Below are 18,316 nucleotides of genomic sequence, written 5' to 3'. Positions count from 1 at the left end.
TTCATGTACCGGCCCCACGTCTGACGTTGACCTCATCACACTCTCCATCCGGCAGATTTGCATCGTCAGAGGCAGTGGCATGAAGGGTTCAAGGAAAACCAGCAAATTCCAGATACTCGTGCTTTCTTGACGACGTCTAGATTTATATCGCATCAACTCATGCTACTCTCAGGTCTAGCCCGCCAACATCAAAACAAGCCACACCAGGGGTATTCCCATCACCAAACGCCAGCCGCACATGCTGATAGCTCTTTCCAATGACCCTTCAAATGCACAAATCGCGCGCTCGCTGATGCATAAACCACTCAAAGCACGATCAAGTCCACATTGCTGAAGTCCGGTGGACTGCGTCTAAACACCACCTTGCCCTTCCCGTTCAACGCAACACCCTCATTGCTGATCCAGATATTCGTCTTCTCCACCGCACCACCCTTCTCACCGTCAGTGATAGTGACAGTACTCATCTTCTTTGCACGCTTGATCTCGTCGTCGCTGACGCCCAGCTTGTCGCGTGGTATCCAGACGACAGGTCGCTTGGCCCGCAGCGCGGAGTGCTGGAAGGCGTAGCGAACGAGCAGGTCACGCTCGTCGGGTGTCAGATCCTCTATCTCATCCGCGAAGCCAGAGAAGAGGACGTCGCCGATAGAGCGCTGGGCTTCGACGTCTTGAGTTTTGGCGGTTTGTGGATCTACCTTCCTGCCATTAGCGGCCGGCTTCTCCTTGTTCTCTGAATTCGCGAGATGGCGAAGGCGAGTAACGGCTTGTGGCGCCGCTGCTCGCCATCGGTCCGTCTTCCACGTCTGCTTCGGGCTCTGACCATGATCAAGGTGCCAAGACGGAGGATGGCTGTTATTCGTTCTCCGCGTCGTCGCTGTGCCGTGAAGACTGCTCTCTCGTTGGCTCCTCCTATGTTCCGCGATGTCCTTCATTTCCTGGTCTTCAGCGCGAGCTTCGGCGTCTTCCTCCTTCTGCTCCCGCTCTTCGAGCACATCCTGGATGTCCCTATCATCCTCAGGCTCGCGCTCCTGCATGAGGGGGGCAAACTTGCTCGCTTGTGCACGGGCAAACTCCTCGTCTCGTATGACCGCTTCGTCCTCGAGCGTGATAGGCAGATACTGGAAGAGCGGCTTGAACGCAGAGTTCAGAAGCAACTGGAACGCAATGGTGAAAATTCCTGCGACGACCATAATGATGCCCTGAGGGTAACACACGACATTGTCGTTCTCGTCGCGCTGGATGAAGAAGAAGCCGATCAGGCACAGCTCCATCATGTATAGGCCAGTGAAAAGCTGATTGACCGCCGTGGGAAAGAGCAATCCGCCCGTGTCGTTGCGGAACTGATAAACGTAGAGTACGTTGTACCGGTAGACGAGCCAGAAGAGGGAGAAGATGATAAGCATGAAGACCAGAATAAGCGGTGCCAGGATCGAGTAGATGATGCCGATGACTGCGAAGTTGGTGAATGGCGGGAAGAAAGAGCCCCATTGCACATACGGCAGCGTGGTCTGTCGTCGCCATTTCGCTCTCGCGGTGCTGTCAAGCAGGGGAGCGATGATGAACCAGCCAAGCAGTGCGCCAACTTGCAAGAGTGCCGACGCCGAGTTGGACAGTGCCTGGATGGTAAGGTACGAGAAGAAGTAGTTGCTTGCCCGTGGTAGGGAGTTTCCCAGGGTGTTAAGAATGCTGTTCGGGTTGTTCGCGAGCGCCGAGACGAGGTTCGTGAGCCCGCCCGTAATCGACACAACCAGGAACACCTGGATGAACAGGAAAGCAAAGTACCATTGCTGCACGCCCAGCTCCTGACCGTTGCCTGTAGCCACGCCTTGCTGCTTGACAAGCGCTCGGAAGATGACGGGAACCAATGCCAGAATGATTGCGAGGATCAGCGGCGGCAAGACACCCTGAATAATACTGATAATAGTGTCAGGGATCTCCGCCAGCCACGTAAATCCATCGAATTGCTGCAGTGTGGAGATTTTGCTCAACAAACTGCTGAAGGTGACAGGAATGGCATAAAGGACGATCAATCCGGCGGAGATGAGGAGGACCACTCCGGTACGGAGGTATCGTTCCCACCATTTGATGGACATATTGTCCCAGAGGATATCATCAGGGCTGATCTCAACGAGGCGAGGCGCCATGTGCTGGGGTACGTGATGTGAGAGCGACTGACAGGCCATGTGAGCCGCGACTTGGTGGTTGAACTGAATGAAGGCCGAGTTCATGAATGGAAACTTCTCGACGTCGTTCTGGTCTATCTCGATCTCGAGATTCATTCGTGCCAGTTCCCGCCGGAGATAATAGATCTTGTCGACTTTCTGTCCCATCAGAGGCAAACTGGGACACCACGTTGGCGAGAAGACTGGCACTCGCATGCTCTCGCGCTCCTTGGGCTCGAGATACCGACGCCAGTACGGCTCACCGTCTTGGTCTTCGTCCCACTCCTTGATGATTGCCTCGGGGTATTCGTCCTTGATCTCATCGTCGCTCGGCTTTTTGTGCTTCCAAAAAGCGATCTGCTCAAAGAACTTGCTCCCACTGAGTTTGGGTCCAGCCTTATCCGATGCATTGGCAGCGGCGGTGTCTTTGGTCTCCCAAGAATATTCATCCTCATCAGCGGTGTGGGGCTGAGGAGACGGCAGCGCAAGACTACGGTCGCTGTTCTTCCAGACCTTCCATTTGCTGTGCTGGACTTGATGTTCTGCTGGTTCCACAATCTGCATCTGTGATCTTGGCTTCGATTCGATGGAGGGGCCTGCCATACGAATGCCAGGTGTTCCTTGAGCTCCATCGCTGGAAGGGCTGGCATCAGGCTGACCGTTTGGAACACGTACAATCGTTGCAAGTGGGTGCGATTGAGCAGGTGGGCCTTGCTGCTCGCGGGATAACCCACCACCTGCGCCGTCAACCTGTCTGCTAAATGAGGTTGTCTGCCGTGGCATCGGTGACTTTGGAGGTGGCGTAGGTGGCACACTGCCATGGCTGTAGTGTGAATTCCGGTAAAGGTCGTCATCCATAACAAATCCAGACCCAAGGTTTGCGACGTTATCGACTCTCTGATCCACACCTTCGGCTGCTCTGTGGAAACCGTTGTCGACATCGCCAACGAGATTCCGACCAAAATTTCCGACCCCTTTCCCAATGTTGGCAAAGCCCTGCCCGATAGTACCGAAGCCGTCCCCTATGAGTCCCAGAGGGTTCGCTGGCTTGTGCTTAACATGGTCGTGCGCTTCTCGTCGCTCCTCTGCTTCTTCCGCCTCGTGTAAAGCTTCTTGCAGCCCGTGAGGTGTACTGTGCTGATCACCGGCGCTCAGTCCTACGCCTTGTGCCATGTTGTCTGCCTCTGCATCGTCTGCCTTCTCATCTGCTTGCCTCTCCTTCTTGGATTTCCTAGCCTTGCCCTCCGCTTTCCTCCTCTTCTCTTCTGTCTTGTCGTGCTTCGCGCGACAGTTCTTGACCAGTTTCGTCTCCGCATCCTCCAAGCTCTTAGCTAGTTTGTTGCGGTACTTAACCTTGTCAGCGAGAGCGTCGAAGTTTCGATTGATCCAGATATTCCGGATGCCGCCGGGAAACACGTCGTAGAGGCCGTTCAGGGCTTCAACAGTCAGCCACTTGCGAGGGATACCAGTGACCAGGACAGTCGTTGCCGATGCTCTCAGTCGGTGCTGGGGGCTGGTGAGGAAGGCTTGACGGACACGAATGTAGCCACGCAGCTCACTGTAGACCACGTAGCAAATCCATAGAATGACTGCCACAGCCAAGATCAGATGTGCCCAGAGCCTCGTTGCAACATACCTAGGTCCAACGTTGGATATTGACAGCCTGTCCAGAGACTTGTTCGTGCCAGAGTAGCGATTGATCGGAAGCAGAATTGGCAGTACCACCAAAGCTACTGGCAAGAAGATCTTGAGGAGCATGCGGAGGTAGCGAAGGAAGAAATACGCGTCCAGCCCGCATTTCTGGATGAAGGCAAGGTTGGTGGTTGTGAACAGCGGCTTGATCCAACCTACAATGCCCTGTGGTGGCGCCGCTACACGTTCCTTCTCCGGGACAAGATAGCTTCGAGGGCGGTAAATGCGCGAGAGCTTCATCCGCAGGAGCATAAACAGGAGTGTTTGTGCGCCGAAAGAAGCGAAGGCGGTGGCAATGGCGGCAAGCAGCGTGCCCAGTGTCTCGCCCTCGCTGTCAGTACCAGAACCAGTGCCGCAACTGAGCAGTGCCAGGAAGCCGCCATTGGTGTTGCAGTTCGAAGGGTCAGGGATATCCGTATCGGCCGACATGATCGCGGTGTAATATGGCGGCCCGGCGGTGTGCTCGTTGGGGTGTCGATGACCCTTCGTTCGCCAGCGTCCGAAGGAGTCGTCAGGTGCTAGACATTACGCAGAGTCTGCAACAAAGGAGACCGGGAAGGACAATATTAGGGAAGAGGTGAAGCGGGATAAACAGATTGATGGCTTGAATAGCTGCAGGAGAGCACATGGGTCAAACTTGAATAACCCAGCAAGCGCTTGACGATTGTGGCGCGCTTGTGCATTTTTAGCCGAGGTGGTTTCGCGTCGCCGGAATGGACGCGACCTCATCCTATCATCATGCCGTGAAAAGGCGCTACACCGGACACACCACGTGGAGGCGGTTGGACCTAATCGTGGAGACCGACTTGTACTGACCGTTGGGAAAGCATAACCTGAGCCGTGATCCGACCTGTATCGACTGAGGCCGCCCTTGAAGAACGGTAGGTCATATTCACTGCAGCACTGCTACAGTACAGCCACCTGGATCACTCAACAGCCAGGTAAGTCAGATGGGGAACATGTATGATGCGGAGCTGCTCACGCCGACCGGCACAAATATCTCGGCTCTGGCAAGCAAACCTGTGGTATGGTCATCGGGCCATTTGACACATCGACGAGTTATGTAGGTCAAGCACCAGGGCATAATGCTATATCTTTTCACTCGACCCCGTCATAGCCGTTCCATACAACGGCATTGCTCTAGGATCCGCCCAGACGCTTGATCAAAGACCATGAATTACGGGGTTCACCGCGCGGGCCCAAAGTTCCAGCCATACTTCGTGCTCCTGGCAGTCGAGGACACTGACTACTTTGAAGCATGGCTGCGGGAGTTCAAGTACGGCATCGCCACCATTGAGCTCTGCCATCGCTATATAGTGGCAGGCTACGAACATGACGCGACAGAGCTGTCGGTGGAGATGCAGGCCACAGTCAGCAAAGCGCAAGTACTCACAGCTTTCCTGCTGTACGTTGCTTCGCGGCCGCGCGAGGTGCCACTGACGTCTGCTCACCTATACGCTCGGCGGGCAGAAGTGGTTTGGCTATCTTCACGGAGGGATGACCTGCGCCTCCATTGCCAGCGCTTCGCCGCTGTGGTCTCTCGCATCGCTGCGATTCTGGAGTGGAGATCGTTTACCAGACAATTCGCAACGATGGGAGGCCTGGAATGTAGCAATGGCGAGTCGTCCACCGGTGTCGAGTGTACGCCTTCTAGCACATTTTCGGCTTCGGGCACTACAATTCCCGAGCCTTCTCCCGCCTGCTCGATGTGTGCCGCGAATTGCTGGAGCCGACCGTGCAGTGGTCTCGCATGATCGTACTGCTACACGCCAGGCATTGATGACACTGGACAGCAGGAGTAGCTTATCATCGAGACACTGCAGCAAGTACCTATTCCCGACACCGACCTCAAGGCTGGCTCGGAGCTTTCATTGGAGAGACGGTAAGCACTGGTGATAGGCACGGCCCTGGAATTGTGTGATGCTCTGTGCCGAAACACATTCGAGCGCAGTACATGTACAATACATCTTGTGGACTGTAATAGCAGGACTACCCGGCCAGCGGGTGGCGGCCAAATTGACTTCTCTCCCCAAGATTGACCCCATGCTTCTGCGTCTCTCGCGCGTACTGCTTCACCCTTGCCCCATACTCCTGCTGATCGATCTCCCCACCCATCCACAGCCCTAGTGTCAGAGCATCGAACGCTGCCTGGCTGGTCGACGCGGCTGTGTGCGGCCGAAAACCTGCCAAAGCATCGCCGACCATCAGTACCTTCCCAGCAAGGAAGCTGTTTTGAGGAGCGATGTTGTCTGTGATAGCTTGCACGAACGGCTGCTGTGTCTTGCCAACAGCTTCAGCGAACTGTGGCGGAAGCAGTTCTTTCGCGTGGTCCTTCTGCTGCTCCCAGACTTGAGGCTTCATCGTTCCCACGGGGAGCGTGATGGCATGCCGTTTGCCGTCGGTGCCAGTCATGAGCTCCTCCAGCTCGGCCGAGCCGTCATTATAGTTGCAATACCAGACCCAGTTGAACAGCCGTTGGCCTGCCTCAAGCGTGCCGCTTCTGCCGGGTATGAGATAGCCTAGGATCTGAGTGCCAGTCTGATGGAAGAACGTGAACTTCTCAACAAACGCATCTTTCGCCGCATCCGAAAGCTCAGTCTCTGGCACAGTCCCTCGCCATGCCACATATCCAGCATACTTCCTCTCCACCTCCGGCATCAACATTCGTCTTATCGACGACGAAGCTCCATCCGCCGCAACAACCAGATCAGCCGTCGCCGTCTGCCCTTCTCCCCGATCTTTGTGCGTCCACGTCAGTTTCACACCCTCAGACCCTGCATCCTCCACATTCGTCACAATACACCCGTTCTCATAATCCGCCTTCGGCCGCTCATCCCGCTCCAGTCCCTCGACGTACTCACTCTCCAACCCCTCCACCCGCCACCGCAGCAAATGATACAGCAAATCCCAAGATGTCATCCTCTGCGTTCTATGTTCGACACTCTCCGGCATCTCCTCGCCCTTGCGGTCCAGATAATGCCGCATTGGGCTACAAACGGAGATCTCGCGGCCTGGACGGACGTACTGCTCGAAGAAATGTAGCGTATCACCGCCCGCTACTACGCCGGCTCCTTGGTTGTGTAAAAGGGCTGTAGGCGAACGCTCCAGGATCCGTACCTTGGGTGGGTTGGGGAGGGAGAGGAAGGTCAAGGCGTGCATGAGTCCGGCGAGGGAGCCGCCGACTATGATGACCGATTTTGGTTGTGTTAAAGCCATCGTGATAGTCCTGGTGTATTTTGGGATGGTTGGAGTCGAAGTCTCAAGGCATGAGTTCGCCACACATGTATATTCTGTACACAATCCTTCTAAGAGCGCATCTTTTGCAACCTTAAATCCGGCGGGTTCTTAAAAAGGTGTTTGGTAGGTTAGAAATAAAGGCAGGTGGAAGTATGTACGACGCAGTATTGCTTAGCAATCGATGATAGAAGATCTACAGTATGACATGTGAAGATTCACATCGGGAAGGTACGTCGGCATTCCAAGTCCGGAAGTTGCCAGTTGGGAAGCTGCGACTTTACGAACGCACATGCTGGTCAGAGCAATCTCTGTGAGCCTTCTAGAGTACAATTGAATATATCACTACAGCATCTCACTCGGCCTCCCCATATTCCCAACCATAAGCTGATTCGGCTCCGTAATTCCCTCATGCCTATAAATCCCCGTCGAGATCACAAAGGCCCAGAAATCATGCTGCCCCGTCGTCGTCCCTCCCACGCCACTCTCCTGCAACCGCCTCCGTACCGTATCCGCGATCTGCACCAGACGATCCCACTCCTCGCGCTTGGCCAGCGCTCGCGCCACGCATTCGAGAGCGCGCCAGGAAGGCCGCTTGCCTTGTGCTTCCATCTGCGAGAGGAAGGAGAGCATTGGCGCGGTGCCGACGGCGGCGTGGTTCATGGCGTAGCCTTCGACCATGCGGTTGTAGAAGGGTGGGCCGAGAGCGGTGCCGTAGCCGGTTTTGCCGGTTTTGATGCGATTCCAAAGGCTTTCGACGGCGGCTAGATCGGGCGGGTCATGCTCGAAGTAGAATTGCATGAGGGTGGTATAATGGTACGAGGTTGGCTCGACTCCGCGCTTCATCATGTGGTTCAGCACGGTCTGGAAGGCCTTGGGGTTGTTATAGATTCTGGCCATTCGATCGATGACAACCCCGTAGCCCTTCTCGGCAATTGGCGCTGCATTCGCTTCTTCGAGCGATGTGATGAGCTGCATGACTTTCTCCTCCTGCTGCTTCGGTTCTAGGTTCTCGACCACTCCGCTTTCGAACAGGGCGTTGAACAGGATGTTCCAGGTGTTGCCGTCGGCCTCCATGTTCAGTGACCTCATGCGTCGGAGCAGATTCATAGCTTCCGCCGGTTGGCCGTTGCGCATACTGACGTTGATCAGCGTGTTGTAAGTGACGCTGTCCGGCTCGATGCCGAAGCTGCGACCCCAGCCTAGGATCTTTGGGATCAGTTCGCTGTGATTTATGGACAGCCCGGTGATGGCCGAGTTCATTGTGTACACTGTCGGCTTGGGTACACCGTTGATATCGCCCTGTACCATATGCACCACTTGATCAGAACTTGCAGACGAGCTTGATGGCTTGCCCTTCTTTGCCTTCCCCAAGGAGTGTGGTGCCTGCGCGGCCTTTGCAGTAGCAAGCCACTCCTGCCCCATGTCTGTGAGAGCCCGGAGCCCAGCGTCTACTCTGCCATGAGTGAAGAGGCCGTAGATACAGGCGGTCCACGCATGTACGTCTGGCTGGACCCGCTCTTGCCTCATCTTAGCCCAAAAATGGTTCATCGCATCCAGACTCTTAAGGCGTTGACTGTACCGAATAGCAATGGTGTATGTTTTGGCTGTTGCTTGATGGCCAGCCCGCAACATATTACCCCAGCATTCCGTTGCGCCCTTGAAGTTCCTCAAGGCAAGATATGTGAGGATCAGATGCTCGTAAAGCTGCAGAGGAAGCTGTACGCCAGGGTTGTCTTTGACAAACTTGTATACGTCTCCACGAACTCTGTCGGTGGCTTTGAGATCCTGCTGTTCGGCAGCACGACCAAGTCTTTTGATGGACAGCCAGGTAAATCGTTTCTTTAGATTGGCCTCAGTGGATGATGGTGACTGCTCTTCTGATGGCATGGCTCCTGCGTCGTCCATCGCGGCTCTCTTTTCACTTCCGATGTGGCTCTCAACTGGATCTTGCGCGTTTTTGGGTGACTCGCTTAGCTGGTCCGTTGTAGAACTGTGTGCATCTATTCGATTGCCGCTACGTGGCGCCTGGACAGCCCCCACAGACCGGCTTGGAGGTATTGAGGCGGCATCCAAATCCAGCTCGAGCTCTTCGAACAGGGCTTTATACTTATCTGCGATAGCCTGGTCTGTAACGGTGGTTGCTCGTTCTGCGAGTGCATCAGGCACACGCCTGTCCGGCACTTTTTGGATCGTGGCGCCCATCAGCTCCATCCAGGGTTCAAAATCCTTCAGGCTTGGATCTGGAAGTTCTCGCCTGTGTTTGGTGAAGCAGGACATCGTGAGGATCGCCGCAGAAGCAGAGTCATGGTGGTATTGACCGCTGAATGCAGGCAGGCGTTTTGAGTCCAAAGGCTTATTGATCTGGCCGCAAAGGACAGACATGGAGCGAGCGATCGAACTTGAAGTGGACCCTATGGCCGTCGGTTGTTGGACAAGCACATCGATATCTTCGGGTTTAGGCAAAAAGTCCCAGGTCAAGGCAGACCGGTCGGCGATCAGACTTCTGAAATAGGGAAACTTCGACCTGCGCATGAGGTCCCCCCTCCACAGCTGGTTCGCCATGCATAGGTTCCAGACCTCTACAACGTCGCGGAGGACGCTTTTCTCCGAAGATGAATCCTCACTGGTCGTACTGCGAAGCTCCCACAAATCTCTAGAAGCGTACCATAGGACTTTTGCCGCCTTTGATCTGAACCCAACGCTAAAGAGCGCGCACAGCTCAATAGCTTGCAATGCAGTGGGCTGAGACTGCATCTCAGTATCTGCTCGAGCACCCGAGCTCAGCCATGAGGGAAGACGCAACAGCCATGCGTCACAGATTCTGATTGTCCACGAGTGGATGGCGGCCCGAAAGTCGCCGTCGCGATTGGCGCTGTTGAAAGACTGCAAGTCCAGATTTCCTCCCGATGACAAGATCTCCACCAGCAGCGGCCACACTTCCTGGTCCAGAGAGTTCTCCTCGCCAGCATCAGAAGCGTGAATGAGAGTCTCGCGTAACTTCCAAAGCCGGGAGGTTACGTCTCCCTCATGCATCAACGAAGGCTGGCGAGGAGTTGCTGTATCCCTGGGCGGACGCTTGTTGGCTCGATAGCGTGGACCAGTGTTTTCATGTTGGGGCGGTCGGCTGTCGACTTGTTGCTGTGAGGAAACATGGTCACGTTGCGCCGGCTTGTCCAGCTGTTCCAAGAGTTGCTGAGGCCGGAGAGCACGAGCAGAGTATCTTCCTAGAGGCCTTTCAGGATCATCCTTTAGACCCGCGCGTCCTCGGGGCCGGCTAGCCTCCTCGAATAAGTCGTCGACGGAATCTTGCTTCCGCCGAGCACTTTGTGAGAGTTGTTGGCCACGATAGAGTCCAGCGTACAGGCGACGTTTGACTGCGGCTTGCAGTCGACAGTTCCTGCACACGTAGCCGTTCATCTTGCCATGTCGTTTGAAAGTTGAGGCAGCATTGCTTCCAATGCTTCTGGAAGTCGTGAAGACACCCCCGTGTTCGCCGCACCTTCCTCGCCCACGCCCACGTGGAAACCTTAAGACGCTAGCGGCATTTCCACTTTTAGCTTTCACCGCGTTTGCTTTCACGACACATCTGACTCAATGCAGATATACGGTGCCAAATAACACCTCACGCCATGATACGAACGTTTCTGTGACCTTGAGCTTGCAAGGTCACCAACATCATGACGACCCTCCAGCCGCGATCGCCATACTCGCCGGAAGAGCTGGCCAAACTCTACCCAAAGGATCTCGAACTTGCACAAGTGCAGATACTTTTACGACATGGAGAACGTACGCCGGTCAACGCGCGGTTCAAGGATACCGGGCTCCCTGCCTACTGGCCGTACTGCTCGGTTGCGAAAGGAATGAGATCAGCAGTGATCAATGCGGACGGCTCGCCGGACACCCTACAATGGCGGCGGAGGATCGAGTCTTTGGGACAGAACAATTCGCCGACGCTGAACGCAGGTCCAAAGGGCGAGGTGGATGCTATATGTCAGCCAGGAGAGTTGACCGACCGAGGGAGGGAGACTACACTGGCTTTGGGGCAAAGGATACGAAGGCTGTACGTTGATCAACTGGGCTTTCTTTCCAGCGGCCTGGATGCTGCATCCGCGTCTCAGGTCACTCTCAGAGCAACACCAATTCCACGTGCGCTGGAGAGTGTACAGCAAGCGTACGTTGGTCTATATCCAGCAACTACAAGAGCACCCGGCCTTCCTCCACCGACAGTCGTAACCCGGTCAATGCAGGAGGAGACTCTGTTCCCAAATGAGGGTGCCTGCAAGCGCTTCGCGGAACTAGCCCACGCCTTCGCCGACAGGACTGCGCAGCTCTACAATTCCAGTCCAGAACTTTCGTACCTCAACAAGAAACTTGGCAAGTACATGCCCGAAGCATCTCCGTTAGTGAAGGTCGACAGTCATCCTCGGCTGAGTGGTATCATGGACTCAGTCAATGCCACGCTCGCCCACGGTCCCGATACGAAGCTTCCAAAGGACTTTTACGATCAGAAAGTTCGTGATGACATTGACAAGGTTTGCGTCGAGGAGTGGTTCGTTGGGTACCAGGAGAGCAATGATTAGTGAGTACTTCAATTGACTCGACACCCAAAACATGCTGACTCCCATGGACTAGTCGTAAGCTTGGCGTTGGAGCAATGGTTGGCGACCTGACACAGCGCATGGTCGAGCACGCAACAGCGGGCGGCAAGGCATCAGCAGCGCCCTTCAAGATAGGCCTTGCTGGCTGCCATGACACGACTCTTGCCGGTACTTTGACAGCGCTAGGAGCCATGGACGCCACGAAGGACAAATGGCCCAATTTCACCAGCAACATTGCCTTCGAGCTTCTCAAGCGCAAGCCAACTTCTTCAGACAGTACGAGCGGCGCCATCTGGCCGAGTGAGAAAAGGACGTGGTGGTCTTCTCTGTTCGGCGGAGCGACAAGCTCCAAGCCTGTCTCTGCGCGTACGCCGTTGGCAGAGTGGTCCGACTCGGAGAAGGCTGGTCTTGACGAATACTACGTGCGACTGAGATTCAACGACAAGCCGATGACTGTTCCGTATTGCAAGCCCGCGGGCAGGCATTTCGAGGGCGATGAGACGTTCTGCACGCTCAGCGCGTTCAAGGAGGCTGTTGATTCGTTCACGCCGAAGGACTGGAAGGCTGAGTGTGGCATGAACCTGGGAAAACCGGCGATGAATGGCCAGATCGAGCGGCCGCCGGGCTTATAGACTCATACAGATAGATGGGTAGGGAATTGCAGTCCATTTTCCGCCCATGCAATGGCTACCCCTTCCTCTTAACCTTCAAATACTGATCAAGTCTCTCTTTGAAGCTCTCGTCAAACTCCTCAAACCTCTCAACCCCATCCTCAGGAATCTGATGCCATGCCGGCACATGCCTACACCAAATATGACAGCCCACCTTCGGCGTCTCAAAATCATTCTTCACAATCGTACTAGCAGCCACATGCGTTTTCTCCGGGTATAGATAATACTGCAGCATGATATTACACCCATCGCTCCCACAGCACGTCCGCTCCGAGACGACTTCTCCTGTATCTCCAAGAGTAGGATGGTATTTGAACGGTTTCGACTTGAAACTCCAATCTAACGAAGCCTTGGGCACGCCCATCCAGGCCATGAATGGTGCCCCCGAGACTTTTTGGCAGGTCAGGCAGTAGCAGTAGTCCAGGTGCTCGGGCGGGGAGGTGGAGGTCCAGGTTATGTTGCCGCAGCCGCAGCTGCCTGAGACGGTTTTGGTGGTCATGGCCCTGGGAACGGAATTCAAGAGCGAAATCCTGCTTGCTTACGAGACTCAGGTGCTGGGCACTTTCTATGACGGCTTCTGAACTGGACCAGTACGTGCGTAGCATTCAAGGCGCGGGTCTTCTGCAATTCAATGGATGCAGGCGATTGTCTCTGTGCTTATGGACCGCAAGCTGAGGCCGAGAGTTGCATCGGTGGTCGGCAAGAAAGAAGGCCAATGTGTACGAATCGAGGTTAGCTCTAACGCTAAATCTCACGCTCGACCAGGATTGGCGAGCCGCGCATTTGAAAGCAGAACGACTCCAGGAAGTGATCAACAACACTCTCCGTCTCGTTTGATCCATCCTATGGGTTTGGAGCACCTTCACCGCACACAAGGTGCTCTCGGGAACACAGCCGTAAAGGCTGCGATGTGGTTAATCTCCGAAGGCATGACATCGACGGGCTATGATGCGAGGACCATCGAGCGATGAGCCAGCCAGTATATAAGAACATTACTGCGGCGGTAGTAGGTCTTCTCTATCTTCACTCCATCTCTTTGTGCTCTTTCAAAATGCAACTCTCGTACGTCTTCAAGATTATCTCCTTCCTGGCGCTCGCTACTGCCAGCACCGCTGCGCCAACAACCACCTCCACTCTATTACCGCCCTCAAAAGACCCCTGGTACACCGCGCCAGACGGCTTCGAGCATGCCGCGCCTGGTGACGTGCTGCGCTTTCGCAAGGCGCCTGGCAATCTGACCACCACCACTTTCGGCAACGCGAGTTGTGTATACAACATCCTCTACAGAACCACTAACGCTCGCTACCATCCTTCCTGGGCCGTGACGACCCTCTTCGTGCCAAAAGAAACAAACGGAAGCGCACTGCTATCCTATCAGATCCCATACAACAGCGTCGACGTGGACTCCAGCCCGAGCTTTACCCTCCATGGCCCTGTCTCCTCTCTTGGACTGATCCAAAGCGACATCCAAACAGCTCTCAGCCTTGGACGGTACGTCAGTGTACCTGATTTTGAGGGACCGACGGCGTCCTTTTTTGCTGGTGTTCAAGAGGGCCATGCTACGATTGACAACGTTCGTGCGGTGCTCAATCATGGCTTTGGTCTCAAGGAGGACGCGAGATATGCGGTGAGTGCGATATCGAGAGAAACAGTTAACACTTGGTAATATCGTTGTCATGCAGATGTGGGGCTACTCCGGAGGCAGCGTCGCCACCGAATGGGCAGCTGAACTCCAAGTCCAATACGCACCCGAGATGCACTTCGCAGGAGCCGCAATGGGAGGCGTTGTCTCCAACGTCACGAGTGGCCTCCACGCAGCCGATGGTACCAGATGGGCTGGCCTTGTCCCAGGAGGTTTGCTCGGCATCACAGATCAGTATCCACAGGCCCGCGAGTACCTGCTCTCCCAGCTCAAGACTGAAGGACCGTACAACAAGACGGGCTTCCTGGCGACGGAGAAACTATCGATCGCAGACGCCTTCACACTCTATTTCAATCAGACCGTCTTCAACTACTTCAAGAACGGCAAAGCTGTGCTGATATCGCCCTTGATACAGCGAGCGATCAACGATCAAGGCTACATGGGTTACCATGGCGTTCCGATTATGCCTATGCTCATGTACAAGGCGGTTGCAGATGAGATTACTGCGATTGAGGACACGGACGTCATGGTTGATGAGTATTGCAAGGTTGGAGCGAACATCGTTTACGAGCGCAATACAATTGGCGGTCATCTGGCGGAGGAAACGAACGGTGACCAGCGGGCGCTAGAATGGTTGACGCAGGTGCTTAGTGGGACCTACCATCACAAGGGCTGCACAGTCAAGAATGTTGCACTCAACGTGACGGACTCGCCGCTTTGATGGGCATGTAGCTTGAAGTCGACAGCAGATCGAAGGTTGGTGAAGCATAGCCTGGTAGCATAATTGAAGCCAGCTGCATAATTAACTCTATGCTATACGTGATGCCATCATGCATGATCAACAGGCGAAGGGCCGACCCCAATGTCCATACTAAACACATGCAACGGCGGTTCCACCAAATTCTTCCCACCGTTAAACGGCGTCCCTCGATTGAGCTGCGCCGCCGGCATCCACAGCCTCTGCTGCGAATCAACCCACATCGCATCCACCCACAACAATCTCGGATCTTGCACGAGCAAAGTCATCGTAGAGTTGGGGAAGATTTTGATGATTCGCTGGCTGTCCGTGTCGCTGACGTAGATGTTGCCCTGCGCATCGATCGCTGTGCCGCCTGTTGATGGGGTGTTGGCGTAGGGCTCGACGTAGGGACCGAGGATTGAGTTGGAGTTTAGGGAGGAGTTATAGGTGGCTTGGTCCAGCAACTTGGTTTCGACCCGGAACATGCCACCGTTGGCGGGCTGGTAATACAGGTATTTGGTGTCAGGGCTTACTTCCAGTTGATCGGCGTAGATGAACGCTGGCTTGGAGCCAATGTGCAATGCTGTTCCTTCGGCGGACACAGGTATTGTAGCGTCTGTAGTCGGGTCGCCATCGAGAACTCGTGAAGTACTGCTAGTGGCGAGATCCAGCACGATCAAGCCGGGGCTACCAGCGTCGGTCAAGTAGGCTTTTCCAGTGGCGATGTTGAAGCGGACGTCGTCGAGAAGGCTGTTGTATCTAGTAGCGTTGCCCATGAAATACACCTTGCTGACCTCATTCGTCTTGGTATCGATGACGACCAGCTTCGGTCCGTACGGCAGTAGAACAGTGCCACCAAGTGCCGCAGCGCCTTTGTCGATGACCCAGAGGTTGCCGTCGGGCCCTATCCGCTGCCCGTTGACGCCGACGAAATGCGTTGCTGGATCTGCACCCTCGGTGTAGTTGTTCCATTTCTCGTTTGGGTAGGCGCTCGTTGTGTTGGTGCTTTGGTCATATTCAGCGACTTGAGGTCCTTTGGAGCCGTCGACACGGGCGTATACGACGAACAAGCGGCCGTCTGGAGTTGTGCTTACGCCATTAATTGGGTGTTTTGTCGTGAGTTGAGTGACAAGCCGTGGATCTTCTGGACCGTAGAATCGTTGCGCTGTCGCGTATGGGATGGCAGCTACAAGAGCTATCGCTAGCGCGCGGCATGTGTTGAAAAGCATGGTGACTACTACACTGGTCGACAGCAAGACAAGACAAGAGCGAGCATGGATTGCATACGTCTGCAGGCTATATGTACCGAATACTCTCCTTGATATCATGATCGCAATGACGTCCGTCAAAGCGCGGGGCGATACAAGGATTAACGTCGATCCCTGGCCTTGATCGGTGTGAAGATCAGGACGGATCCAGGAACAAGCATGATTTTCAGCCACTGCCGACGCTGTCCAACCAAGAAAAAAGTGCTGCAAGCATGTTTGAAGAGTTGGTCAGCAGGAAAGTAAATCAAGCGCGAGAATCAATACCTAGGTAAACTTGCAACTAGTGCTTTGCTTCGATTATTGCAGGGTCGAGCGATCAGTCCATCTTTGGGTAAAAGCATTTGGGTACTCGTTCGTCTGTCGAATGCCGGATAGAATATGAACGCTTTCGAATCGATCGTAAAGTCTTCTTAATCATCATACGCCCACTCGCCAACCCTCAAGTCGGGCACGAGGTCGTCGACCATTCTGCACCACTCACTATACGTGCGGCTCTCCGTGCCCGGCAGCCTTCTCAAGTCATCCCAGTTGTTGACACTCTTCTCGCTTCCAGACCCTTTCCAGCTTCGGATCTCATTCTGTAGTTCTGCATAAGCCGCTGGTATGACCACTTGTTTTTCTGCTTGCACTCGCTCGTCACGGGTCTGGGAAGGGTTGAGTCCAAGGTCCAGGGAGCCCAGGATAGCGAGGTACCATACGTGCCGAGTAGTGGCGCCTTGCATTGTCGAAGGCATATCAAAATGCGACAGCATCCTTTCGGTGATGAGGGCTATAGGCGGTTCGCGAATGTCGAGTTTGAGGGCAGTCAGAGCCGCGTGGATGAAGATGGCACTGTCCTCTTGGCGTTCGTCATTCAAAGTGCGTATCTCACGAAGCTCAGTCAAGCCGATGCGTAAGACATTCAGATAAAGGCCAGCAGAGCTCATAGAGTAGTCGGCGTTCATATCAGCTGTTGTGAGGCCCAGCAGACTGAAGATGCCGTCGCGCTGCATGCCGCAGTCACGGGCTCCGAAGCGTGTCAAAGCTTCATGCAGTGGTCGTCTTTGGTAATCGCCAGACTTGTGGTAGCATTCGTGTCTCAGTAGCAAGAGCTCTGAGCAGGCGGCAATCATTCGAGTAGTTTGCGGCCGTTCAGGACCGGATGGGGTTAGATTATTGCCGTCGCGAAGCCAGGTGAACATTGCGGTAATACCATCGCGCCCATGTTTGCCTAGTCCGACATAGTTCGGGACGCGCTGAGTGTATTGCAGGATCACCTCCCAGTCGAAATTGAACGACTCGATCTGGAATGACAGCTCCTTGGCTAGAAGAACTTCCTGGACAATCCACTGTCGAGACCAGAATGCGGATGTGAGAACGAGCCTCAGCGCTGCGAAAATGGCACCGGACTCGTCTAGACGGCTGTGGTGCGTCATCAAGCATGGCAGTCCCCTCCGTCCCTGGAGGCATCGTTGAGCGCCATCATCATCGCTCATTGCTTGCAAAGCACTTAGATCTTCTTCCTGGGGTATCAACGGCACGATCCATGCGATAACCTCTGCAGCTCCGGCATACACATCACCCATAATCGACACTTGATGGCGTTTCTCAAGTTCTTTGCGCTGGTCGATGCAGATCTGGTCCACAAAGAACAAACGCCCCTTCAGTTTCGTCGGAACGGCATTCTGGAGAAACTCGAACAACGACCTAGTGACTTCGAAATGTTCACCAGCGACTGAGACGTGTTCGGTAGATTCCTGTTGGACTGGGTTAAGGGTTGTTGGCCGCCAGATGTCGAGTGTGTACCGCTCCCAAGTGTAAGACACGGCGACGAAGGAAGCCTCCTTCAAATCATGACACTCGAGAGAAAAGGACAGAAGCCCAGCCTGGTCCACTTCCAGGAACTTGAGTAGTCGGATCTGTTTCTTCGTGAGGCCAAGCTTTGGGTACGGAAACCCCTCGTTTGGTCCGGCGGTAGTACTCATGGTCGGTGAGATTCGTCGTAGTGCCTGCGGGAGAGTGGTTTGTCGAAGTTGGGACAAGGTCGAAAACTAAATACCGTGAGCCAGGGATGAGGCGGAGTAAGGCTGAGGCTAAGCTCTGGTAGCTAGAGCATCACGTGAAGTCGTCCTGAGGTGCTCTTGCCTCGGTGCAAGAAGCAGTTCAAAAGATGGCAGACCGGCTCGAGGCGAAGCAAGGCTGAGGCTGAGCTTGGGTACCTCGAGGTACTTGTGGTGGGGTGGGGTGTCCTGAGGTACTCTCGACGACCATTCTGCCATAGGTGATCTGGCCTCCCCAACCTCGATCGTCCACTACGACACTGGTTACTCA

At 54.7% G+C, this 18,316-nt stretch overlaps 6 protein-coding genes across 6 annotated transcripts; 2 read left to right on the top strand and 4 right to left on the bottom strand.

Annotated features, from left to right (window-relative positions):
- Window positions 1–305: 305 nt before the first annotated feature.
- Window positions 306–4,280, bottom strand: LTR77_010662 (uncharacterized protein; the record flags this gene model as incomplete). Its single annotated transcript, XM_064807879.1, has 2 exons — window positions 306–3,717; window positions 3,796–4,280. 2 exons carry the CDS (start codon window positions 4,278–4,280, stop codon window positions 306–308), a joined length of 3,897 nt encoding a protein of 1,298 aa, XP_064653957.1.
- A 1,560-nt stretch (window positions 4,281–5,840) lies between these two features.
- LTR77_010661 (uncharacterized protein) lies at window positions 5,841–10,505 on the bottom strand (the record flags this gene model as incomplete). Its single annotated transcript, XM_064807878.1, has 2 exons — window positions 5,841–7,033; window positions 7,445–10,505. 2 exons carry the CDS (start codon window positions 10,503–10,505, stop codon window positions 5,841–5,843), a joined length of 4,254 nt encoding a protein of 1,417 aa, XP_064653956.1.
- A 260-nt stretch (window positions 10,506–10,765) lies between these two features.
- LTR77_010660 (uncharacterized protein) lies at window positions 10,766–12,318 on the top strand (the record flags this gene model as incomplete). The annotated part of the gene is made up of 2 exons (XM_064807877.1): window positions 10,766–11,667; window positions 11,721–12,318. The coding sequence occupies 2 exons, from the start codon at window positions 10,766–10,768 to the stop codon at window positions 12,316–12,318; spliced, it is 1,500 nt and encodes a 499-aa protein (XP_064653955.1).
- A 1,090-nt stretch (window positions 12,319–13,408) lies between these two features.
- LTR77_010659 (uncharacterized protein) lies at window positions 13,409–14,720 on the top strand (the record flags this gene model as incomplete). The annotated part of the gene is made up of 2 exons (XM_064807876.1): window positions 13,409–13,984; window positions 14,040–14,720. 2 exons carry the CDS (start codon window positions 13,409–13,411, stop codon window positions 14,718–14,720), a joined length of 1,257 nt encoding a protein of 418 aa, XP_064653954.1.
- Window positions 14,721–14,827: 107 nt separating this feature from the next.
- LTR77_010658 (uncharacterized protein) lies at window positions 14,828–15,967 on the bottom strand (the record flags this gene model as incomplete). Its single annotated transcript, XM_064807875.1, has 1 exon — window positions 14,828–15,967. One exon carries the CDS (start codon window positions 15,965–15,967, stop codon window positions 14,828–14,830), a length of 1,140 nt encoding a protein of 379 aa, XP_064653953.1.
- A 478-nt stretch (window positions 15,968–16,445) lies between these two features.
- On the bottom strand, window positions 16,446–17,970 carry LTR77_010657 (uncharacterized protein; the record flags this gene model as incomplete). The annotated part of the gene is given in 2 exon segments (XM_064807874.1): window positions 16,446–16,474; window positions 16,488–17,970. The coding sequence occupies 2 exon segments, from the start codon at window positions 17,968–17,970 to the stop codon at window positions 16,446–16,448; spliced, it is 1,512 nt and encodes a 503-aa protein (XP_064653952.1).
- Between the last annotated feature and the right edge of the window lie 346 nt (window positions 17,971–18,316).

The sequence above is a fragment of the Saxophila tyrrhenica genome, assembly GCF_035928015.1.
Source record: "Saxophila tyrrhenica strain CCFEE 5935 chromosome Unknown scaffold_25, whole genome shotgun sequence".
Lineage (NCBI taxonomy): Eukaryota > Fungi > Ascomycota > Dothideomycetes > Mycosphaerellales > Extremaceae > Saxophila > Saxophila tyrrhenica.
The sequence above is the reverse complement of the archived record's forward strand: the minus strand, read 5'-3'. Positions and strand labels throughout refer to the sequence as shown.